This window comes from Scardinius erythrophthalmus, assembly GCF_964197995.2.
Source record: "Scardinius erythrophthalmus genome assembly, chromosome: 4".
In the NCBI taxonomy this organism is placed as follows: Eukaryota; Metazoa; Chordata; class Actinopteri; order Cypriniformes; family Leuciscidae; genus Scardinius; species Scardinius erythrophthalmus.
This window is the reverse complement of record NC_138224.1, coordinates 3925687-3952817: the sequence shown is the minus strand read 5'-3', so window position 1 is coordinate 3952817 and position 27131 is coordinate 3925687. Positions and strand designations below refer to the sequence as shown.

The window sequence follows — 27131 nt, the reverse complement described above, 5'->3', positions numbered from 1 at the left end:
AACATGACCTAAAGATAAAGACGAGTTAATAATATTGAGGAGAGGCTCTTCCACTACAGGTAACACTTCTTTCAATAGTTTAGTTGGTATGGGATCTAATAAACATGTTGTTGTTTTAGAGGAAATGATAAATTTATTTAACTCTTTTTGTTCTATAGTTGAAAAGCACTGTAATTGTTCTTGCGGCGTGATAATTGAGGCTGAATTATAAGGCGCGATTGAGGATTGAACGTTTACAATTGTGGTTCTGATGTTTTCTATTTTCTCAGTGAAGAACTTCATGAAATCATTACTACTAAACTGTAATGGAATACTTTGTTCAGGAGACATCTGTTTATTTGTTAGTCTCGCCACAGTGTTAAATAAGAACTTAGGATTGTTATGGTTGTTTTCTATTAGTTTGCGTAGATGCTCAGCCCTGGCCGCTTTTAGGGCCTTTTTATAACGTGACATACTGTCTTTCCATGCGATTCTAAAGACCTCTAAGTTGGTTTGTTTCCATTTACGCTCTAAATTACGGGTTTCTCTCTTTAGAACACGTGTAGTACTGTTGTACCATGGTGCTTTACTTTTCTCTCTGACCTTTTTTAATCTAATGGGCGCAACAATATCCAATGATCCAGAGAGAATAGTGCTCATAGTGCTAGTTAATTCCTCAAGTTCATCTGTTTGTTTGGGTTCACTGAGCAGCTGAGACAGATCCGATAAGCTGTTTGAAAAATTATCTATGGTGGATGGAAGGATTGTTCTGCCTAATCGATAACGCGGCGCAGCATGATATATTACAGGAGTACGTAATATGCAAGTTACCATGTAATGGTCAGTGACATCGTCACTTTGTGGAATGATATCTATATCGGTTGGATCGGTTCCATGTGATATAATTAAATCGAGTGTATGATTAAATCGATGAGTCGGTCCGGTAATGTTTTGCTTGACCCCAAAGGAGTTTAATAAATCTGTAAACGCAGCCCCTAACGCATCATTTTGATTATCTACATGGATATTAAAGTCTCCAACAATTAATGCTTTATCGAAGTTAACTAATAGGTCTGAGAGAAAATCTGCAAACTCTTTTAGGAAATCAGCGTAAGGCCCAGGCGGTCTATATACGGTAGCCAAGGCTAGAGATAATAGGGATGTTTTTCGAACATCTAAGAGCGTAACATTTAGTACAAGTACTTCAAATGAAATAAACTTATAACCCGTTTTCTGAGTAACATTGAGAAAATCTCTATAGATTGTTGCAACACCGCCGCCACGACCATTCAGACGGGGCTCGTGCTTATAGGAGTATCCTGATGGAGTAGACTCATTTAAACCGAAATAATCATTTGGTTTAAGCCAGGTTTCAGTAAGGCAAAGTACATCGAAGCTATTATCTGTGACTATTTCATTTACAATAACTGCCTTAGGTGTGAGTGATCTAATGTTTAGAAGACCTAGCTTTAAAAATTGTTTTTGATTACCAATAGCAACATTTTCTGGTTTAATAACAATTAGATTTTTTCTAGATCCTGCAGTAGATTTATGATTTGATCTCACTAAACGAGGAATAGACACAGTTTCTATGCAATGTTCTACACTATTTATATCAGTTAAATTGGTGCAGCAGAGACTATGATTTGGACTTTTGTTTACTAGTCAAAAGGTATTTAACATTTTGGAGATGTTATCTGACAGAAGATCCGATCCGAATCTGCTTGGGTGTAAGCCATCAGCACGGTAAAGCCTAGGACGCTCCCAAAACAGATTCCAATTATTTACAAAGAGAAGTTTCTGCTCATTGCACCATGACATTAACCATTCATTAAGCGCAAATAATCTACTAAACTTTTCATGACCTAGTCGATACGTGGGAAGCGGTCCTGACACAATAATCGTTATATCAGGCGATGTGCTGCGTACCGTATCGATCAGATTCCTGAAGTCTTTCTTCAAAACCTCCGTTTGGAGCAGTCTGATGTCGGCCCCTCCCGCGTGCAGGACAACGGTTCCGACGCGCTCGTTCAGAATCTCGGGAACGTGAGCAGCGATTTCAGAAACACGAGCACCAGGAAAGCAGTGACTATGCACCTTACTTTTATTTAACGTAGCGTGTACGTGTCGAACGATGGAATCGCCGATGATCACAGCATCGCGTTCTGTTTCGCGAAGAGGGGAGAAGCGGTTTTGTGTGGATATCTCGAAAACCGGGAGGGTCGGAGAGAGTTTTCTTGGTCTAGACCTGACTCGCGACTTCCGCTGCGGAAAAATCCAGGCTTCGTGATGGCATGTTGGAGCCGGAGTGAACGAGACCATGGCTGATCGCGACCTCGATGTTCGGGACCGATGTTGAGGAACGCACGGAGTAGACGAGGTCGGAGTCAGCGGGTTAGTAACATTAATCTCTGATTTGTGTGCCTCGGCACGTGATGTTTCGAGAGCCAAACGCCGGTCTATCAGCTCGGCTTTTCTTACTAAAAGGTCGTGGATCTGTTTCTCAACAGCTTCCAGCTCAGACTGCACCGCGTGCAGCTCAAATGTGTCCTCACCTGCACCAAAAGGTAGACTACTTACATTTGATATATTCGCCATTTTAACAGATGGACAGTAAGTTAAGTTAGCAACGACGCTACCAGTGGTGCTATCAATATTAATACTAATTTATGGCTTAAGTCTTGGATATAATCCGTCTTTTCAGTGGTACGGGTGTAGAGTAGACGCACGATAGGCGAAAAAATGTTTGTTTGTAACTTAAATGAGTGCGGAGAAGACGCGTTCAGCCGTGATCCACGGACGTAACCTATAAGAGTATCCAGCGTTGGATCACTAGGCTTGAGACGCGTCTGCTCAACAATCCGCGTTATAACTATGAGGTGAGGAAAAGTAGAAAATGTTCGTTGTAAGTGAGTTTAAAGAGAAATCAAGAATTATAAATCAATCGATGGAGCTCCAAAGACAACAACGCGCTCAGACGCGACGCATGCGCATTCGAAACAGGAAGTTCAAAATCACTCTGATTCCGAGTTATGTCTTTTTGCCACTGAAATTATATCTCTAACCAAAAAAAGGTTGTCAAAAATAGTTCGATTAGAAATACAATAAGACTGATCATTGTGAATAAAAGTTTCTATACAGTTCTTCAATCTGTTGGTTAAGGCTTTTGAAAAGATTTTTAAATCAATGCACAGCAAGGAGATGGGGCGCCAGTTTTTTCAGCAACCAAGGTCTCCTTTTTTGGGGATCAAGGTTAGAACCGCTCTCCGACAGCTTAGAGGAAGTGTCTCTCTTTCAATGCTTTCCGCCAAAACATCATACATGTCCTGGGCAATTAAGTTCCAAAAAGCCTTATAAAACTCGGATGAAAGTCTGTCCAAACCAGGTGCCTTTCCAGGATTCAACTCCTGGACAGCTCTCGAAAGTTCATCTATTTTCAAAGGACTCTCAAGATCCATCTTGTCCCTGTTTGATAATTGAGGCAAGTCACTCAGAAGAACATCAGCTTCAGCAGTGGTTCCCAAACCTGTCCTGCCGGCACCCCAACACTGCACATTTTCTTTGTCTCCCTAATCAAACACACCTGATTCAACTCATCAGCTCATTAACCCCTGTGTTAACTCAACTCATTAACAGGCAGGACAGGTTTGGGAACCACTGTTCTACAGCATTGCATGGCTCTGAGCGGTATAAATCTTCATAAAAAGAAATAGCAAAAGCATTTATTTCTGCTTGTGTTGTTAATACTCTTCCATCTGGAAGCTTTAGTTGATGAAGATGCTTATGCACCCTTGGCTTTTTTTCAAGTCCAAAGAAGAAAGCAGTAGGAGAATCCATATTATTTAGGCGGGTGAACTTTGCCTTTAAAAGGGCAGTTTTTCCTTGTTCCTTCGCTAAGCTGCGCAAAAGAAATTTCTTTCGTTCAAAAGAGTCAGTGGAGATGGATCCTGTGGCACTGTTACTGCTTTCTCCAAGGATTTTTTGTTCAGGAGCTTTCATTTTCTTCATTACGACACCCCTGGTATGTGCAGTAAACTGCTGACAAAAGATCTTGATCTGCACCTTGCCCACATCCCACCATTGACTTAAAGATGTGAAATTAAATCTCTCCTCTCTCCAAGAATCCCAAAAGATGTGAAAAGAGTGGACAAAGCATTGATCCTGGACTCGAGTAACCCATTATTAAAGTGCCAAAGTGAGTTATAAGATTTAGTGGTCTCGACAGAAATAGCCATACAAATATAATGATGGTCTGAGAGAAAAGTAGGTGAAATAGAATTCCTAAAACACCTTCCCCTATTGCTTAAATCAGTATAAAAACGGTCAGGTCTAGCTCCAGACATTATATTTGAGTTCACTTTCATCCGAATATACTGTCTAAGTCCAGGGAATGCATCTCTCCACAAATCAACTAAATTATAATAATCAATTTCACTTTTCAGACTCTTAGCTGAAGAAGGATGTGGTTCATTATGATTCCGATCCAACTGCTGATTTAAAGTGCAATTAAAATCACCCCCCAAGTATGACAATGTTATCCCGAGGACAGTGCGAGGACAGTGCGATAACGCATCTGATAACTTTTTTAAAAAAACAATGTGCTCCCGGCCATCATTTGGAGCATACACATTGAACAGAGAAAAAAACGTGTCACCTAAAGTAACATCTACTCGCAACATTCTTCCTGGTATTATCTCAATGCTGTTTAAAATACCACTAACCTGGGGTGAAAACAAAATGCTACCCCTGTACTGACATTTGTGCCATGGCTCAGAAGAACATTACCCTTCCAGTCACTAAACCACTGTGCCTGGTTCTGCAAATCTGTGTGCGTTTCCTGAAGTAAGATCACATCAGCCTTTTTTAGAATTAAATAATTAAAAAGATCGTTTCTCTTTACTGTACTACGAAATCCATTAAAGAGCATCTTGCAGGTAAAAAAAAATCTAAATGAATATATAACCGTGTATGAAAATACCATATGAAAAGATAATGCAGGATTTAAAAATGTTTTAAAACGACATAAGGACACCAATTTAGTAGATAAAGTTGACTCCTCGTACAAATCGTTTTTTTTCAACATCGCGTCATTTTACGTCACACGAGGGAGACGTGTGCTGTGCTCTGCCGCAGCTCAGTGCAGAGTGGGTTGGTATTCAGTAAGAGCGGCCGTGAGTCAGTGTGTTTTCACTAGTTTTTGTATTTCAATTTATCATCGTCATGGTAAATGTATGTTTGTGGAGCTTGCAAAAACTTGCCAGTCAGGACATCGAGTACACCGGTTTCCTAACAAGAAAAAGGACGGTGCTATCTTTCGTGCCTGGGTGCGGGTTGTGCAGGTGAAGAGATGGGATTTCTCTTCCGCGTCGGCTTCGGAAAACGCGGCCGTGTGTAGCGTTCACTTCAGATCGGAGGATTAGGCTATCGTCCCGGCGATATGATGGAGTTCAACATGGGATACCGAAGTAAGAACCGGGTGAGACTCAGAGCTGGTGCGGTTCCTTCAGTGCACGCATCTTCGGGTTCTCCCGCCGGATGTAGGTGCGAGCACAACATCAACTGGCAAACGCAATGTAAGCAGAACGAAACTGAGCTAACAGTTACTCGTTATTGTGTTTGTGTGGACCGTTTATCAGTTTGGATCAGCGCAGCGCAAGCCTGATCAAGCAACACTGTAACTGCGAGATCCAGTAAAGAAAGCATTTTAATTAGCCACTGAAGTAATAACATCGCTGCGAGATCTAGTGAGAAATATTCACATTTCTCCGTTATCAACGGATCGAACAGCGCTGACGTGAAAACCAGGAATAAACATTGTGCAATGAATGAACGAACTATCCAGTGTCCACAGATCAGCAACATTCACCATGGCTTTACTGTAGTAACACTAACTGCAACCATGGAAGTTTGGCATTTTCCACAAAGGCCCAGTATGCATCCACCTCTGCAACACTGACTTTCCTCAGCTGTAAACATTGCCTCGCATTTCCCACACAAGCACCTATGGAACAAAAAATGTCTCAGGAATAAATATCTCTCTGTCTCTCGATGGGAAACCGCTAAGTTATATCACGTAACGTTAGTCTGGGCGGATATTAATGAGCATGACAAACGCCTGATCAAAGCTTAGTTTCTGTTATTGTAAGTTCCAATATGTTCTGTGTAACATTAATCCTGGCCTGTCCCTGCTCTCTTGGCAGCCTAGCAGGCTCATAATTGTATGGCTGTGGTCCGTCAACAATTTCCTCAATGTCCGAAATGTCATTTGCGATCCATTTTTCCCTGTTGTGTGAATCGACCGCTCTCCCTCGTGCTACGTCACGCCCGTCACGCCCATTTTCAGATGCGGAAGTAACATTTTCTCACAAAAACGACTCCAGAAGCCACTGTAGCGTATTTATAATTTTTTTTTAAAGAAAATCTAGCTCCTACATTATTTTTCTATACATTGACTTGTTGGGTCTTCTAACCTGCAAGATGATCTTTAATATTTAGAGACCCAATATTAAAAAAGTCATAACAAAAATGATAAAGGGGTATAAAACAACCCACCACATCTGTCTAACACTTTTCATAAGGTCAATATTTTTTCAAACGCGAATTTAGACCTTTCCTAACCGTGCTAACACGTTTTTTAAGCCTGTAGCGTTTTGGTTGATCTAATTCCTCCAAGGTCGCCTTTCGCATAGCAATGGCACCAGACTCCACAAAAAGTTCCAAATCAGGAAAATGTTTTTCCAATCTAGGTTTTCTCTGATTTTTAGTAACGTCTAGGAAATTACTCAGCTCTTGAACTGTATAAAAAGGAGGTTTTAAATGGGGAGTAAGATAATCCCCCACAGAATCTCCTTGTAAATTTAAGCCTACATCATGCTCCTCTCCAGTATCTGGACATTCGCTTTCAGAGTCATCTTCAGATAAGTCTCTGTGTTTCAGAGAAAATCAGTTCTCTGTGACAGATCCATGTCACCCTGTAGGCTGCTGCCTTGAACAGACGAGTATTCAAGCTCACTTTGCTTTTCTGGGTATTTTGCATCACTGACACTAACTACCCCTGCTGCAGCAATGAGATCTTCATTAACTTGAGCTTCGTCATCCTCATCAACTTGAGCATTGTCATCCTCATGTGTACTAACAACTGAGGCTCTATCCATAGCTGCAAGCACAGCAAAACCCTCTCCACTATTAGATACAACTACCATCTCATCTGACTGTACACCAGTGGTTCCCAAAGTGGGGGTCGCAGGACCCCAGCGCAGGGGTCGCGAGATGATTTCTATAAAAAAAAAAAGTGGAAAAAATATATAGGCCCCATATATTTTTGTTGCAATTAATTTAACCCTTTCGCACGTACGATCACACCGGGTAGATTTTATGTTTGGCGAGTAAATCTCAAAAGGCTATCCGCCACACTGGCGGTGCCGGGTGAATGTTCATACCAAAACATGAAATTTTCAGCGCGCACGCGAGAGAGAGAGCGAGAGAGCCCCGGCCGCGCGCGCGCACTCACTATTCAGAGCGGCTCTAAGTCAAGCTTCCCCGTACTTTTTGACAAGCGTCCTTGACAGGACAGCCAGAACTTCTTTGCAGCTCAAGTCGGCGGCGGTGTGTGCGTACAGTTAACGCTCTATCTGTTGACGGCGCTGAGGAAAAAGCTCCCGCCACTGGAAGAGGCGGTCGCCGACCATTTGTGTCCTGCTGGCAGTTGGAGAGCAAAGGCTGCGCACCCATCTAAGCCGTGCAGAACGTCTTCAGCACTCGCGGATCGTGCATACTCCGCCGCTGGCCAGGCTTGGTCGCGGGTCAGCAGCGCATTTATCATGGGGGTCGCGGGCTAAAAGTTTGGGAACCCCTGCTGTACACTATCAGTAGACATTTCTGCGATGCTATTATTATCCACAGCAGTATTCACCTGTTCCGTTACCGTTGTTGTGAACTTAGAATCGAAAGACCAGGAGACTTGGTTGTTTCTTCAGCAGGATTCTTTATTGAGAACACGAGCTGTCGGTAGCTGCAGTCACCTAGTCTGACATGAAATGTTCTCTTACAGTTTATATACATTTAGGGGCAGGAACCGAAAAAGACAGGTTTAGGAACCGGTTTTAGACAGAGCATTGCCCACCCTAATCCACTCAGCATATCTATTCAAACACTGAAACCCGAGTACAGGACTGGCTGGACTTTCTTGCTACAACACAAACTCCAAAAGTTTCAATAAAACAGGACTGACCAGAGTCTGTTGCTAGAAAACTCTGATAATCATAATTTATACCTAACCTTAACATGCTAAATTCAATGTAAACCTAAATTAAACATTTTAATAAATTTGCTTTTCCACACCGTTACAGAATTTCTCTCTTTCTCAGCCTCCATATTTAAAGGACACGATTGTCTTACATGGCCCTGCTTTCCGCATGCAAAACATTTTAATGAATCAAGAGAGATAAATATTGTATAATTCTTTCCATTCAACGTCAGTTTTACAGCAACTTCCAGATTTTGAAATTCAGCATTTAGAATCATATATGTGCGACGTCTAAATGACATGATGTGCTTTAGTTCCGGGTTTTTTAAACCAAGCGGAATCATTTTGATCGGTCCCATTAATTTGCCGTAACGCGCAAGAATGCGCTCAAGCGTATCATTTGGAATGAACGGAGGTATAAACCATGTTCAACCAAATCATCAACCATAAACGTCTCCCTCAAAAAAATAACAACTGCCTTATTCATTCTCGATGCAGACAAGATGTTCGACGCACCAACTGAATTACCAACAGCAACTAAACAATCTTCCACTGACACCGTCTCATCTGATAAACATTTGCACCCGTGGCGTGCAGAGAGAGAGAGAGAGAGAGAGAGAGAGAGAGAGAGAGAGAGAGAGAGAGAGAGAGAGAGAGAGAGAGAGAGAGAGAGAGAGAGAGAGAGAGAGAGAGATGACCAAATATGATGGTAATTATGTATATGTGTCACGGAATGATCAAAAGTGAAGCGAGGATACAAGTGCGGAATTAAGGATGTTAATTAAGTAAATAAAAGGTAAAACCAAAACTACAAACAAAAACTACCCCGTGGGGGAAAACAAGAGAGATCTTCGGGCGGCCATGGTGGAGACAACCATGGCGGAGACGATCCTTCGGAAGGCCATGGCACAGGAACAGACGCCGGCATAGTGTCCGGGGTGCCAACAGGACTGGAGGCAGCCATCTTTGAGGTGTGTACTGCCCAGGCACGCAGGACAGTTGCTGCATAAGAGGTGACAATCACCCTCTTGGACAATGCAGGACTGACGGGAAGAGCCTCAGTGTCTGAGAAACGGAGAGTTGACAGTTCTTGGACAACTGGGTCTGGGACCACCGAAGTCGGGTTCTCCTGGACCACCAGGCTTGGGACCACCGAAGTCGGATCCTCCCGGACCACCGGATTTGAGACCCCTGAAGTCGGATCCTCCCGGACCACCGGACTTGAGACCCCCAATGTCGGGCCCTCCCGGACCACCGGACTTGAGACCCCCGAAGTCGGATCCTCCCGGACCACTGGACTTGAGACCCCCAATGTCGGGCCCTCCCGGACCACCGGACTTGAGACCCCCGAAGGACCACCGGACTTGAGACCCCCGAAGGACCACCGGACTTGAGACCCCCGACTCAGACTCGGGGCCGCTGGACATCACGGGTTCGGAGCCACTAGACAGCACTGGTTCAGGGCTGAAGAGAGGTTGAAGTGGGGAAGGGCGTCGGGGTCCATATCGACCACGTCCTCTCCTGCGGCCTCCACGGGTCCCAAGGAATATGGCTAGGCGGGTTCCCTCAAAGGATTGCTTGTAGAAAGGAGTGTTAGCTGAACAGGTATCCGTTGTGCTGATGGAAGGGGGTTCAGGGGAGCTGCTAGAAGCAGTATTGGACCTTCCTCTTCCAACTTGACAGCTGGCTGCTATGGTCTCCTCAGTCCTTCGAGCACACATGGCAAAATATTCAAACAAGGTCATATGAGACCCTGACTCTCCTCCAGGTAGAGAAACCTCACTCCACTGTATCCTCATTTTGGCTGGTTCGTTCTGTCATGGAATGGTCAAAAGTGAAGCGAGGATACAAGTACGGAAATAAGGATGTTTATTAAGTAAAAAAAAGGCAAAACAAAAACTACCCCGTGGGGGAAAACAAAGAGAGATCTCAGGCGGGAACAGGAAACATGGACAACAAACCAGCACAGGACTGCAAAAACAGGGAGACTAAATAGGGAGCAAACAAAAGAGGGTAATGAACAAAGCAGGTGGGGAAGATAAATCAATTATCAGGTAACGAGATGGGAGGGGCTAGACAATTGACAGACGAGCACATGGCACAAGGAATACAAGACAAGCCATGTGCTCACAATAAACCAAACTAAACATAAACACAGGACAAACTGGGAATGTCAGAGCTCTGTCACCAACCAGAATATAACCCAGACAGAAGTGCCAGAACCCTGACAGTATGTCCTTGTATATTACCTGACAAAAGTTAATGTGATTGATGTATGACCGAGACTGAGAGTCTCCATTTGAGGGTCTAATATGATTAAATAAGATAGGCAAATCTAAACAATGTGTTAGTTATGGCTAAGATGTATCTTAATTTAGCCTCGGGAAAACAACTTTGGTGTAGGAACAACTATAAAGAATGAAGGATTCCCCCCACTCGCTGTCACATTCTGAAGGCACTTTGTAATGACTGTATGACTGCTGACCTTTCCTTGCAAGGGAATAAATAATCTTTAAAGACAATTGATGTTTGTCTCTTATTCAGTATTAGAAAATTGTTTGCCACCACAGGTTACATGGAGATTAACCATTAAAAGAGCTAAAAAGAATAATACAAGTTAGGATAGTTAACAGAAACTTTCCTCTGATATAAAATTAGTTTGATCCTTGCTATAAAAAAAACAATGTCACAGAAGATAATTAACAATAAAACTATGAATAAGATAAAGAAAAGCTTCTAAAGCTTCAGGCGAGCACATGACTGTTTATGGTTTGGGTTACAAGGGATTAAATGCAATGAATATCTGGAAGACATTGAACCAAGTAACTTGCTGGTATATAGGCATTGAATTAGGGCCGTGGACCTTTGGTAATTTAGCAAGTAAAGGCACAATTAAAGGAACAAAGGTGAACAAAGAAAGTAGAATTGGAAACAGCTGGGTATTTCTAGTATCGTATATATGGTCATAACGTAGTGTAATAAATACGAATGACACAAAGCAAGTGGTTGAGACATGGGAGAAAGCTAGAGACAGAAATCTTGCTTTGAAAATGACAAAATGTTCAAACCAGAGTGAGAACTGGTTACAGTTGCTAAAAGCTATTTATAGTATAGCAAAAGAATGCACATCACAATAAGTAATCTAAAAAAAATGGGAGAATGTGGTTAAATATGTAGGATTATGAGCTGTTTCCTGAAGGGGGAGAAAACAGGAGTAATTATTTAACAACAGGAGTATACCGTAATTGATGCGTCATTAAACCCCCAACACCTAGAAGCCCAGAGCTGACTACACCTCTGACTCAAAGCATGATTATTGTATTTTATACTTTAATAATGAAGTTTTATTTACCTTTACATTTGTGTTTATTATTAAAAGTAACCAATTCAAAGAAATTAAAACTGATTACAAAAACTGCCTACCGAGGCTTGATATATGTGACCCTGGACCACAAAACCTGTCACATGGGTACATTTTTTGAAATTGAGATTTATACATCACCTGAAAGCTGAATAAATAAGCTTTCCATTTATGTATGGTTTGTTAGGACAGGACAATATTTGGCCGGGATTCAACTATTTGAAAATCTGGAATCTGAGGGTGCAAAATAATCATTGAGAAAATCGCCTTTAAAGTTGTCCATTTATGTTCGCGATTGTGCTGCATTCACTAAAAAGAAAAACTGATTATTTTTGACTGTCAACATGCCGGCGGACACAGCTTCAGTGAGTTGTTCAAAATCTTTCTTTTTAGTAAACTCTGTGCACACAAATAATGTTCTCAATGCTGGAATTGATGTGTAGAGCCCCTGGTGATACTTCCAGCAAAGTTTCATGATGTATTGAGCCTTCTTAGTATTTTAAAAATTCTATCATGATGCTACCATAGACGTGCACCAAGTGCATTCAAAAGGCAATTTGACCGAAAATTAAAATAGGTCAAACTTAAAAGTGGCGTTTCCATCCTAATTATGCTTTTACACAAAAGTTTGCCTTGGGTAGATTAACAAAAAGACCCTAGGTTGCATTTTGGCGAGAGTTAAACCTTACCCTTAAAGCCTCCAACTGACTCTAGGTCTCTTACACGTACGCAGAAGTCATGAACAGTCAAATAATTTGTAGTAATGCGGATGAGCTGCGCATTTGAGCCTATTATATAGTTTAGGCAGGTTAATATAAAAAGCATGGCATGATCACCGTCCTCCGGATGCCAGGACTCTTCATTCCAGGCTTTGTGGAAATGGATCACAAACCTAGAAGGGGGACTCAGTTTCTCTCGTTTCATATTGGCTGTGTATGTAATACTCTTTTAGATCTGCAACGTGACTCCAAGAATGGTTTGAATCTGCCTATGCGAGTTTAACAGGTCCCCCAGGCCAGTTGATCCTCAAAGAATTTGGGTTAGTGCTCCTGTTATCTCATCATTGCCTAACACTCAAAACAAAATTGTTATATAACCATGAGTTGAGTGCTGATCTAGTCTGCGATTTCAGAACAATTTGCTGGCTGCAATGGAAGAGGGCAGAACAGGTTTAATTGCGGTCAGATCAGTTGGTTTGATTACAAAATCTCCACCAGTACGCATGAAAGGGAAAACAGCATTCTCAATAGGAAATAACTTCTGAATAATTTTGAGAATGCAGAAGTCACTAAAAGTTGCATTTTCAGTTGAATTTGGGGAAACATTTGTTTAATTTGTTCATTGCAAACAGCTGAAATTAAATTTTGCCAATAAACTTGATTTGCTATGGGGGTTGCATAGCCTGATTTTTATTACAACTTTACTCACAACGCAACTAGATAATTTTTTATTCAATTATCTACAGTGTTCTGCAATGACTTTGTGAAGCCCTACAGTGGTGCGCTGCTTAACTGATTCTGTTCCATACAGGAAAACTGATATAGTTCATTGTACATAGTTCAAGTGCATATACTCACTTAAACCAATTGGTAGAAATAAGCCAGGTCTCACACAGAAACGAAACTAAAAATCACAAGTAGGGGGAACAGAGAGCAAAAAAAATTTACAGAAACTCACTGCAAATACTCTAAATAATATGTATTTATATAATACATTTATATAAATTTTAAACAAAACAAAGCACTTTTATGATTTATTTTCTCACAAAATCTGTTGCTCCATCAATGTTCAATAAAAAAAAAAAAAACATTTCTGCAGTCATACACTATTGTGAAAAGCAAATTTTCTCAAGGTGTGCCTTTAGCCCCGTTGTACCCTATACTGGCATGTGAAACAACAAATTTACTGAAACAGAAAGCTAGAAAGAATTGTTATCAGTGGAAAATTGTAGAGACAGTAAGTTGAGCTGTTTGAGGCCATTTTTGTCAGGTATGAAAAACACTGGATTGCGAATGAGAATCAGGTTTATTTAGAAATCTCAAGAGAACAAGACAAGGCAGGATGGTAAACACAAAGTCTCTGGTCAGCAGTTAGGTCCTTGGCAGCGCAGAGACTTCAGTGGGCTGAAATCCTCGAAGACAGGAACGATGAAGGAAACATAGGCGAGAAGCAAAAGTCGGGCAGCAGAGGGTCCCAGAGGCTCCCAGAGGGTCCTACCTGGCGATTGTAATCATTGATAAGGGAGTGATCCAATATGTCCCGGGCAGGAACCCAACTCCTCTCCTCCGGACCGTAGCCCTCCCAGTCCACCAAATATTGGAATCCGCGCCTTGAGTCCAGAATACGATTAACTGAATAAACTGGTTCCCCGTCTACGATTCACAGCGGTGGGGGAACCGGGGTAGGCAGATTAATAACAGAACGAATAAGGGGCTTAATCTTTGAAACATGGAAGACGGGATGAATTCTCCGGTACGCCGGACTAAGTTTAAAGCGGACTAAGTTTCGACCGGTGGCGATCGGCCTGGGCCTTGGTGCGCAAACCCACCTGGATGAGAGTCTCTCTGGCTGTTCTCCAGATGTGTCTGCACCTCTGGACGAATTCGTGAGCAGAGGGAACCGCGACTTCGGATTCCAGACTGGGAAAAAATTGGTGGCTGGTACCCTAAACTACATTCAAAAGGAGACAGGCCCGTGGACGACACTGGTAATGAGTTATGAGCGTACTCAACACAAAAGATATGCTGACTCCAAGAGGACGGATTCTGTGATGCCAAACATCACAACCCTCGTTCCAATTCTTGGTTGGCCCTCTCTCCGTCTGACCGTTACTCTAAGGGTGGAAACCAGAGGAAAGACTGACACTCGCCCCCAGCAACCGACAAAATGCTCTCCAAAATTTGGATATAAACTGGGGACCTCTGTCAGAGACATCGTCCGCCGGGAGGCCATGAGTACGAAAAATGTGGTCTATGACAGCAACTGCTGTCTCTCTGACAGAAGGTCATTTGGGCAGAGGGATGAAATGAGTAGCCTTCGAGAACCTGTCCACCACGGTTAAAACCACCGTGTTACCCTGAGAGGCAGGGAGACCTGTAACGAAATCTAGCGCAATGTATGACCAGGGTCTCGAAGGAACTGACAACAGTTGTAAGAGCCCAGCCAGAGGTCGAGTAGAAGTCTTACAACTGGCGCAGCCCGAGCAGGCCAATACAAAACGATGAGTGTCGCAAACCATAGTTTGCCACCAGAACCGTTGCTTAATGAGAAAAATAGTACGATTTACTCCTGGATGACAAGCCACCTTGGAACAATGACCCCACCGAATGACGTTGGACCGCAACCTCTCTGGCACGAATAACCTACCCGATGGGTACCCGGGCGGAGGCACAACCCCATGTAAGGCCGTGCGGACCTTCGATTCGATCTCCCAAGTTAGCATTGAAACCACACATCTCTGTGGAACGATGGACTCGGGAGAAACCGGGCATTCTGATTGGTCAAAAATATGGGATAATGCGTCAGGTTTGATGTTTTTGGAACCAGGACGGTAGGAAATGGAAAAATCAAATCGACACGAAAAAAAGTGCCCACCGAGCCTGCCTAGAGTTAAGTCGTTTAGCGGATCTGATGTATTCAAGATTCTTGTGGTCGGTCCAAACAATGAAAGGTACCCTCGAGCCCTCCAACCAATGACGCCACTCCTCCAAGGCTAACTTGACTGCCAACAATTCTCTATTACCAATGTCATAATTGCGTTCGGCGGGTGACAAACGATGAGAAAAATAAGCGCATGGATGTACCTTGCCGTCCGTGGAGGAGCGTTGGGAGAGAACCGCACCTCCACCGTCAACCTCCACCATAAAACTGACGGGAGGAATCAGGGGCGACAAGAATGGGGGCTGAAACAAAGCAGTCCTTGAGTTTGGTAAATGCAGTCTAAGCTGCACTAGACCACCTGAAGGTCGTCATGGTAGAGGTCAAGGCAGTCAGAGGAGCGGCTAGTTGGCTGTAGTTGCGAATAAAACACAGGTAAAAATTGGCAAAACCCAGAAATCTCTGCAGGGCCTTGCGGGAATCTGGAGTTGGCCAATCCACCACTGCCTGAATCTTGTCGGGATCCATGCGCACCCCCTCAGACGACACGATATATCCTAAAAAGGGGACAGACTGTGCATGAAAAACACATTTCTCCACCTAGAACAAAAAGGCCATTCTCTAACAGATTTTATTTTTTTAAAGAAAAAAATCAATATGTCATCCAGGTAAACATATATGAATTGATCGACCATGTCTCTCAGCACATTGTTGACGAGTGGCTGGAAAACCGCGGGGGAGTTGGACAGGCCGAAGGGCATGACCAAGTATTCAAAATGCCCCCTGGGGGTGTTAAAGGCGGTTTTCCACTCATCCCCCTCCCTGATGCGGACCAAATGATAGCCGTTACGAAGGTCCAACTTTGTGAACAAGGAAGCTCCCTGCAGTCTCTCGAAAGCCGAAGACATCAGCGGTAAAGGATAAGTGTTCTTTACCGTGATGTTGTTCAGTCCTCGATAGTCAATACAAGGACGCAGGGAACCGTCTTTCTTACCCACAAAAATAACGCCAACATTTTCCTGTCTACATGTTGTGATTTGTATAGTCACAGCGTGTACAAATAACAAGGTCACATGAGAGACAGCCATCTTCTAACCGTATACATACTGGGAACTATATTCTCAGAAGGCGAAGCACTGCTACTTGGGCGGAGTGATTTGCTCGCAGCACCCGAGAAGCCTCGTGGTGCAATACAGAACAAGACACAGAAGAACAAGCAGACACCAAACAAGATGCATGACAACTCTCCCAAAATCACAGGAGCAAAAGCAGAGTCAATGAGGAGGAACCGAATCTCCTCCACGTGGTTGCCTGAAGTGACTAGACTCACCGGTCCAGTAGAGTGTGTGACAGAAGACAGGAGTTGTCCACCGAGAGCGTTGACGGAGATAGGATGATTGATGGGAATGATTGGAATCCTGAGTCTGACAGCAGCGTAATTACAAACGCCACCTTGGACTCCTCAGTGGGGAATGATGAATGCTGCAGAGCAAAGAACAGTGAACATTCCGTCAGAAATGCACGACAGAGTTGGGGCTCGCCCGAATAAGCAGCAGGAGGTGGCAGACGAGGTTCCGTGCTGTTGGTAGGTCGGTCAGTGGGTGGAACAGCGATGGGTTAGGCGCAGTGGGCGCGTGGGCAGGCTCGACTCTCAGATGTTGCAGCTGGTTGGTAAGGTCCGAAACCTGCGCTACCAAGGCCTGAACTGCTCGACCGGTCGCTGTAATCTGCTCATTTTGACGATCAAAACGAGCGTTGTTGTTATTCAAAATGTCTCTCAGTTCAGTAACATTAGCTAGATCCATAACGGGTCAGATCGTTATGTCAGGTACGAAAACACTGGATCCAATTGCAAATGAGAATAGGTTTATTTAGAAATCTCAAGAGAACAAGACAAGGCAGGATGGTAAACACAAAGTCTCTGGTCGGCAGTTAGGTCCTTGGCAGCGCAGAGACTGCAGTGGGCTGAAATCCTCAAAGACAGGAATGATGAAGGAAACAACGACGAGAAGCAAAACTCGGGCAACAGTCCCAAGCACTGGCACTGACGGCAGAATAGTCCGACATGAACAGGAACTGGAGGTAAACTGCACAGAGTGAGACACAGAGAACCAGTAACAAACGATCTGACAATGAACATGACAAACACAGGACAATAATAGGACCCATAAACAAGACGCACCTGATAGACAATCAGACCAGAACAGTACACACAGAATGAACATACAAACCTGCGAACCGTGACAATTTTATCTCTCACTGCACACTTCGGTAAAGTATGAGGCCATTTTATCTCTCACTGCACACTTCGGTAAAGTATGAGGCCATTTTATCTCTCACTGCACACTTCGGTAAAGTATGAGGCCATTTTATCTCTCACTGCACATTTCATTAAAGGTTTCAAAAAAACACTATTATTTTACATTTGAATTAATATATTTTACTAACACTTTATGGTTTTTGTTTGACAGTCATTTTACAATTTTTTTTTTTTTTTTTTTTTTTTTACAGTGCACAACACTTATTTTATGGATTTTTATAGATTATTACTATCAAACACCTTTAATAAAGTGACTGCATTAAAAGTTCTACAGAGAAACACCGTTACTTTACAAATTTTTTCGAGTTTATTACCATCAAACACCTGTTAAAGCATGCTCAAGATTGTAAATTAACCATTTACATTGGAAGACAACGTAAAAAGTCTGTAAAAATACTGTATAAAACTGAAATTTTAATAATTCACTTTTTGAAGAAATACAGTACAAATTTTAAATTAAATACTCTTTAAAGGAACACGCCGACTTTTTGGGACTTTAGCTTATTCACCGTATCCCCCAGAGTTAGATAAGTCCACACATACCCCTCTCAACTCCGTGCGTGCCGTAACTATGTCTGACGCACCCACCGCTAGCCTAGCTTAGCACAAAGAATGGAGGTAAACGGCTCCAGCTAGCATACTGCTACCAATAAGTGACAAAATAACGCCAACATTTTCCTATCTACATGTTGTGATTTGTATAGTCACAGCGTGTACAAATAACAAGGTCACATGAGACACAGACATCTTCTAACCGTATACATACTGGGAACTATATTCTCAGAAGGCGAAGCACTGCTAATTGGGCGGAGTGATTTGCTCACAGCACCCGACAAGCCTCGAGTTTTGTTGACGGAAGTAACAACGGTGCTTTTCAGGTGTTGAGTTAATCACTCCAGTATAATCAGCAAGTATATCTTTTTTTTAATATATATTATATTTTACTCTGTTTATTAATGTTTTTACTCCACATTTGTGCAGTTTTTTGAGGATTTATGACACATTTTAAATTTATGTAAATAAATGATTTTTTTATGTATATATATATATATATATATATATATATATAGGTTTTTATACAAAAACAGCTTTTTATGGAAAATTCACTTCATAAAAGACCCAAATTTCTCAATTTCATGGGGATAACATGGTTTAGTGTAAAATTGACTAACTGAAAGATATCTTTTCACAAGTTTTTCCAGTTGGATTCATATCTAAATATTATGAAATCACAATTCTAACAATAAAAATGACTTTTTTGTGAAAGTTTAGCATTTTTTGTACTGAATTTTTTTCCCCCAATAATGTTACTTGAAAAATATCAAAGTTGAGTTTTTAGAGTTGAGTTTTCAAAGTTGAGTTTTTATCAGTTATTTCAATCTTCTTTTTTCATATAATTGTACAAATGTAATCTACACTTAATTTACTAACTGTAACAGAACAGATATGAACAGTTATATATTGAGTACAAACACATGGCATGAACATCAAAATGCAATGAACTGACAGCATGACAAATGAGCAAATAAAGCAGTAACTTTTTACTCTCTCTCTCTCTCTCTGTATGTGTGTGTGTGTGTGATTGCTCACATTGTCGATGTGTCAGTGTCACCAAATTTTTTTTTGTGATGGTTACGCATTTTGACTATTTTATGTGACAAATTATGTATTCCTCTGTGTGTGTGTGTGTGCCCTTGTTTATATTACAGTGTGGGGACCAAATGTCCCCATAAGAATAGTAAAACCTGAGATCACCTACATTGTGGGGACCAGCCAGCGGTCCCCACTTTTCAAAAGGCTTATAAATCACACAGGATGAGTTGTTTTGAGAAAGTAAAAGTGCAGAATGTCTCCTGTGATGGGTAGGTTTAGGGGCAGGGGCAGTGTAAGGGGATAGAATGTACAGTTTGTACGGTATAAAAACCATTACGTCTATGGAGAGTCCCCACAAAGATAGTGAACCAGACGTGTGTGTGTGTGTGTGTGTGTGTGTGTGTGTGTGTGTGTGTGTGTGTGTGTGTGTGTGTGTGTGTGTGTGTGTGTGTGTGTGTGTGTGTGTGAGCATGATAATTTTGCATTGTGAATGTTTTTAGCACTGTTAGAAGCGTGTAGATCTAGATGTACAAATTGTAGATCTAGAAAGGGTTGCGAGCCGTACAAAGTTTCATGCCATTTGGACAAAGAAAACATTTGTTTAAAAATTCAGCAAAAGTCATTTGCGGGTTAAAAAGACCCCGAAGAACACCAAAGGGTTACAAGAAGCCATAGTGGGGACAGAGCAGATGGCAAGTTATTCTCTCACTCAGCATCTTCTACTTTCAGCATAGTGACATAAATGTTTAATACTTGAATTTGTATTAAAGTGTGTATTTAATGTTGCTTGATTTAAAAAAAAAAAAAATGTACAAGAAGCTGTACAGTATTAATGAAGCCACCGTAATTGCTCATTGAGTAAAGCAAGTTAAGCAACATACTGTAATGCTCATGTCAGTGCAGTGACAAGAAATGCCAAACTTGTCTTTAGCCTTTTTGATGTTCAGGTTTGACAGGTTTTTTTTTTGTTGCATAATACTCAAATTTAAAAAAGTCTCAAATGTGACGTGATGGTTGCTCCCTGTTATTGAAACGGACGTCTGATAAAGACCTGGAACGTTCATGGACTGCTGCACAAAGTCTCTCTAACTGATAGAAGCCACTCACTCACATTTACAGCAGAATTCAAGACACTACAAAGGTAATGTTCCACCATACATAACTCTGTATATGGAAAGAAAACTGTGAAATTATAAAAATCTTTGATTTGTTATAATTTGAAGAGTATTTGAAAACTTTAGGCAAGAAATAACCAGCAAAACCATTGTTTTATTCATGCACTGCATGGTCAATTTTGAGATTTTGCATCCAACCTTTCTCCTTTCAGACTAGTGGAAAGAAATCACCTAAAATACACTTTTAAGTGTTTATTTTATCACACTTTATGTATTTGCATCTGTAGATTTCAATTTCAATACCTTTAAAAGTCAGAAATCTCCACTTTAGCAGCTTTACATTCACCAAACTTACAGTTGTATTCCGTATTCGGAAGGGTTTTAAAAAGGGATTTGTATATCTATTATTTGCCATACATATTTAAGTTTATTCCTTAAAATATGCTGAAAATATATTTTTTTTTCTGGCTGTTGACAGTATTTTCTTATTTATGGAATGATAAAAACAGATATTTAAAATCGCCTCTGTAAAAATATTTAACTGTCTTTTTTTTTTTTTTTTAGCTTTATCCAATGTTCAGATGTCTGTTTTGGAATTGTATGCAAATGATTTTGCTCAAATGTGGTTGTATTCTAATTTTAATACATTATAATTACTACATTATAATAATAATTATTTTCTAATGTGGCAGAGTAACTTAGCCTACCTATGCCGAGGCTTAAAGACGGAGGTGGGTTGAGTATCCAAAAACTGTAGCCTACTAGAGTAAAAGTAGGCTACTTGAAATATTTACTCAAGTAAAAGTTATCATCTCTATTAGACAACATTAATTTTAGACAATGTCAAAATAAAGAGAGCCTGCGAGTTTTGCGGTCAGGCATGTAAACGGATGCACTGACACCCGAAGGAGAAAGTGAGAAAGTTCACAGTGCTCGTCTCGCGCTCATGACCGCTGACACCGTGGTCGCATATCGTTAGCCTCATAGCACAGCGATTCCCAAACTGTGGTCCGCGGACCACTAGTGGTCCGTGAGGGTACTGCAGGTGGTCCGTGGAAAGGCAAAATGAAATATAAAATAATATTTTTTTTACCTTCATTTTACCAGGAAATTCACATAAAAAAAAGTAAAAAGAATATGTAGGCCTATATTGATGTAACATTTTAATTAAATTGTCAAGTTATTGTGTGATTACTAAAAAAGCCTAGTGGTGTTCGGCCGTGACATTCAAGTTTGTGCCGTTAGAACCACAACATTGGTTCGGTGGATAGCAACAGGTTCTCTGAAGAGAAAAGGGCAGTGTTGCCAGATTGGGCGGGTTAAAAAGGGTTTGGGCGGGTGGACAAAATTTGGGCTGGTTTGGGATCAGTTCGGCGGTTTTCAAACATCTACATTTTAAAGTCTAATTGGTTAAAAAACTAAAATAAAGTGTGCATGTAGTCCATAAAATCAGTCATCATGACATTACTGTACACACACGCCCATGCAGAGTCAGCTGGCATTGGTGTTGACATCACCGACGAGCACGCACTTTTAGCCAATCAGCGATCAGCAGGCAGATGCGATTGAGCGCGATAAGTTGTAGCTGTATATTCAAGTGATGGCTAATGCCTCTACTAAGTTGTATGTACACAGTAAAGAGTGAGATAGTGAGCAACTCTAAAAATGTACACGTGGTGGGATATATCGATGGTGACTATAACTCTGAGAGGAGAGCACAGTTATGTCCATGGTCATGTGCACACTAGCCTAACCAGACATCGGCAACTTTACACCGTCCAGACTGCACTATACTCGCCCCTGACACCTGCTGAAAAAGGTTTGAATCAACGATGAATCAGTTTTGACTGCTAAATTCTGCGTTATGTTCTGCAATGTGTACTTCCGAGGGTTAAAGTCATCGGTTCATTTCTTGATTGCCGTTTTGACAGTGTCCATCTGGACATTTTAGTCATATTGGCTAATTCTCCTTAATTATTGCCGTTTTGATCTGTTTTCCTGGATTTTTTTTTTTTTTTTTTTTTTTTTATCATTGTTATTTGTTTTAAGGAGATACAAATTGTGCTTATCAACCTTGAATGACATGGTAATGAAATTATATCATATTATTTTGGCAGTAAAATTTTGGGCGGTTTTTTCTTGTAGTGGGCGGGTTTTGGTGAGCTTTTGGGCTGGAAATCACCGTTCCAATCTGGCAACACTGGAAAAGGGCAGAGGCAAATATTATCTCATTATCACATCACACGCATATCCTTTAATGGTGCGTTCACACCGGACGAAATTTCGCTTCAAACTTTTGTTTTGACGCGGGAATTGATACAAAGTGGTCAAGCGTATCACTAGACGGGGCAGGCGCGATTTTGACATATGATCCCTTTTTGAATTTGACGCGCTCGCGTCCGGTGTGAACGCACAGTTAGGCATAGGCAGTTTATATGAAACGAAATGTTTATAAATGGAATGAATAAGGCCTGTTATTATTTTAATTTCCAGTTAGTTTCTTGATCTCGCGTTTCTGAAATGTTTTGCGGATGTGCTCTTAAGTGGACAAACTCAAGCCTAGGTACTTTTTGAGGAGTTGTAAAATTCTGAAGATTAATAATCCCCTAAAATCACCAAAGGTTTTGAAATGTTGACTATATTCCAGTGTTCTTATTACTGTATAGATTTCATACTCCATTGCTATGGAAATAAGCCTGTTGTTCAAATGAACCTGATTATGCCCTCGGGCGCTTGAGTAAATAAATAAATTAAATATGTGGCAGCCGTTGTGTGCAGTAAACTTTCTTTTAACAAGCCTGTTGTACTGATGTGATGACCAATGATAGTTTTAGAGCTAGTAAGCCTATTTAGAGGTGCAGATTAATTCAGGTAGGACTCTGTGTAGACATATTTTATTATGTGTATTATGAGGTGGTCCGCGAAAATTCTTGATTACAAATAGTGGTCCACACACACAAAAAGTTTGAAAACCCCTGTCATAGCATATGCCCAAGTCATTAAAAAAAAAAATGACTATGAAGTTAACGATATGCTCTCCAAAATGTAATCAAATGTATATTTCTGCAGGCGCATTTAAACTGCTGGTTGTCTTATTTAATGTATAAATTAAGCTATATGTCCAAAAACTGGTAATATCATACTTTGTAGTAGTGATATCGTGTAGGCTACTTTGCGTAGGCTAATGATCTGTTTGTAAAATGTATTGCCTGTATGAAATGAAATCGCATAGCTGTAGGCTACCTACCTGTGGAATCTTTCACATGAATGATGATGACATGCATACGGAGATGTTCAACTGATGAAGAGATGAGCTGCAAACAATACGCTGCAGATTTGCTTTCAATTGACTGTCTTCCACTTCATCTAACGCTCATGATGTTCTTTAATTCCCGCTCAAGACGATTCAGTGTGTGCAGGGAACTGAACAAATCATTCAAACTGATTCGCGAACCAATGTACAGTTTTGCAAAATTGTCTTGAACGAAATCGACTCTAAAGAGTGATTCATTTGTGAATGGGGAATCGCTCCAAAAGAGACAGCGCGCGCTTGGAATTAACTACACATTTCTTAACGTATGCATTAAAATATATAGCCTATATATATTTTTTTTTCATTAAAAATAGGCTACTCGAGTTCAAATAAAAGTAGCCTACCCACATTTAAATGGTTTACATTTGATTTAAATTAATTCTACTCTTAAAAATACAAATGTTATCAAAAATGACTAGTTCTACCCACATCTGCTTAACAAAGATTGAAATGATAGGAATTCATCCACCCTGGAATCTCACCCGGGGACTTTTTACTAATTCATTTCCCCCAAGGACAACACCGATTCGCGAACTGGAAATAATGTAAGACAACACCTAGAAACCAGTCATTAACTGCAAACAAATATGCAAGCAAGTCAAGTAAAAATCAACCAGCAAGTAGCTTTCATCTGTGCACGCGCACACACACACACATTTTAATCCCATGGAGGGGATACCACTACATAAAATGAGCAAGGACAAAACAAACACGGCTTAGGATACTTTTAAAAGTAATTTTTCAAGATACTTTAAAACGTTTGCAGCATGATAAATACGCTATATAAAATTGTGGTTTTGAGGGAAAAACCAAAACAGAAGATGTCACATAGTGACATATATGACATATATCTTCTTTTTTTCCCTCAAAACCACAATTTTATATAGCGTATTTATCATGCTGCAAACGTTTTAAAGTATCTTGAAAAATTACTTTTAAAAGTATAGGCCTAAGTCTCAATATTACTTTCAGAAATAAAATACAGGTAAATAAAGCGAAATGATAAACATAAAAGATAAACATAGCTACTTTAGTTCCCCTCTCTCCACAACAAATACTTTACATTTAACAGGCCTATTCAGAACAGAACAAGAAAGTCTAGTTCACTTCATTTATGGCAGCAACTGAACATAAGTTTTTGAGTTTAAATAGGTGGAAATTGTGTCAACAAACAATACATTATGATCAACAATCTTCTGCTGAGCTTGAAACTGAATCTGAACTTGTAATACTTCTTAAGACCTTATTGTAAAAGATCTGCCAATGAACTGATGAACCGCTCATCTCTAGCTGGAGCACGATGACATCTCAGGTCTCAAAGACGGTCCTGCGACTGCAGGCTGAGGACGTCCAGACACTGAATGAGGGAATTAACTTCAAGAAAAACCCAGAGGATGGCAAATGTTACATCATTTACAAAGTCAAGGACAAACTACGAGCGTGTAGAAACCAGTGCAAACACCAGGGTGGACTCTTCATTAAAGACATGGAGGACATGGACGGCAGGTGAGTGAATCTAAACTCATTTAAACACAAATAATAAGAGATAATGAGAAGAAGAAGAACACATAAGAAGGAATTTGCTGGGAAAAAAGCAATTTCTGTGTTGTTGTGCAATAACTGGTGTGAAATAATTGTTTAATTGTGCAATAATTGTTTATGAAAGGAACATGTGACACTGAAGACTGCAGTAATGATGCTGAAAATCACAGGAATAAATTACATTTGAAAATATAGAAAACAATTGTCACGGGAAGTCAAAAGGTGAGACGAGGATTCAAGTGCAAAAAAAAGGAATTTTAATGAATAAACAACAAAACAGACCAAAAACCAAAACTCCCTCGTGGGGGAAAAACAAGACAGGCAAATACTCAACAAGACAGGCAAATACTCAACAAGACAAATACTTAAAACATAACACGGGGGGAAACAGAGACAACGATCCACACAGACTGCAAACAAGAGGGAACTAATAAAGGGAAACTAATCAGGGGGAACAGGTGGGAGAACTCAACCAATAATCAGATAACAAGTAGGGCGGGGCTAACAATGACACAAGCACATGGCACAACATAACAAACACCCAAGTGCAGAACAAGACAAGACAGACATGTGACATAACCCCCTCCATAAGGAGTGGCTTCCAGACACTCCACTAGAACGGGGGGGACAGACCAGGGCGGGACGGAGGGACAGGCCAGGGCGGGACGGGAGGGACAGAACAGGGCGGGACTGGAGGAACCAACCAGGGCGGGACGGGAGGAACAGACCAGGGCGGGACGGGAGGGACAGAACAGGGCGGGACGGAAGAGACAAACAGTCCATCAGGCGGCCAGGGTGGAGCAGATTGTCCATCGGGCGGCCAGGTCGGAGACTTTCCCTCGGGTGGCCAGTGCGGAGACTTTCCCTCGGGCGGCCAGGGCGGAGACTTTCCCTCGGGCGGCCAGGGCGGAGACTTTCCCTCGGACGGCCAGATCGGAGACTCTCCTTCGGGTGGCCAGGGCGGAGACTTTCCCTCGGGCGGCCAGGGCGGAGAAGACCCCTCGGGCGGCCACGGTGGTGAAGACCCCTCGGGCGGCCACGGCGGTGAAGACCCCTCGGGCGGCCAGGGCGGTGAAGACCCCTCGGGCGGCCAGGGCGGAGAAGACCCCTCGGGCGGCCAGGGCGGAGAAGACCCCTCGGGCGACCACGGCGCAGGAACTGGAACAAACCCCACCGGCTCAGGCACTGGGACTGGCACCACCGGCTCAGGCCCTGGAACTGGCACCACCGGCTCAGGCACTGGAATTGGCATCACCGGCTCAGGCACTGGAACTAGTCCCACCGGCTCCGACTCAGACACCACCGGCCCAGGAACGGACATAGACACAAGAACAGGCACCAGAACAGGCACAGGAACAGACACCAGAACAGGCACAGGAACAGACACAGGCACTGGAACAGACACTGGAACAGACACTGGAACAGACACTGGAACAGACACTGGAACAGACACTGGAACAGACACTGGAACAGACACTGGAACAGACACTGGAACAGACACTGGAACAGACACTGGAACAGACGCTGGCTCCGGCTCAGGAACAGACGCTGGCTCCGGCTCAGGAACAGACGCTGGCTCCGGCTCAGGAACAGACGCTGGCTCCGGCTCAGGAACAGACGCTGGCTCCGGCTCAGGAACAGACGCTGGCTCCGGCTCAGGAACAGACGCGGGCTCCGGCTCAGGAACAGACGCGGGCTCCGGCTCAGGAACAGACGCGGGCTCCGGCTCAGGAACAGACGCGGGCTCCGGCTCAGGAACAGACGCGGGCTCCGGCTCAGGAACAGACGCGGGCTCCGGCTCAGGAACAGACGCGGGCTCCGGCTCAGGAACAGACGCTGGCTCCGGCTCAGGAACAGACGCGGGCTCCGGCTCAGGAACAGACGCGGGCTCCGGCTCAGGAACAGACGCGGGCTCCGGCTCAGGAACAGACGCGGGCTCCGGCTCAGGAACAGACGCGGGCTCCGGCTCAGGAACAGACGCGGGCTCCGGCTCAGGAACAGACGCGGGCTCCGGCTCAGGAACAGACGCGGGCTCCGGCTCAGGAACAGACGCGGGCTCCGGCTCA

General features: G+C 42.4%; 2 protein-coding genes across 3 annotated transcripts in view; one reads left to right on the top strand and one right to left on the bottom strand.

The window, feature by feature from the left end:
- LOC308689745 (uncharacterized protein) overlaps positions 1-23625 on the bottom strand; it is an 84159-nt gene extending 60534 nt beyond the window's left edge. Inside the window, exon 1 of one of the 2 annotated variants that reach the window (XM_081363634.1) lies at positions 23458-23625. In XM_081363634.1, coding sequence (XP_081219760.1) covers positions 23458-23494 — 37 coding nt within the window. In that variant the 5' untranslated portion in view covers positions 23495-23625. The remainder of the gene's footprint in view (positions 1-23457) is intronic. The other variant, XM_081363633.1, reaches the window with a different exon arrangement.
- Positions 20128-27131, top strand: part of cmah (cytidine monophospho-N-acetylneuraminic acid hydroxylase) — a 33113-nt gene continuing 26109 nt past the window's right edge. Inside the window, exons 1-2 of the mRNA XM_081363635.1 lie at positions 20128-20236; positions 24814-25029. Coding sequence (XP_081219761.1) covers positions 24824-25029 — 206 coding nt within the window. The 5' untranslated portion in view covers positions 20128-20236; positions 24814-24823. The remainder of the gene's footprint in view (positions 20237-24813; positions 25030-27131) is intronic.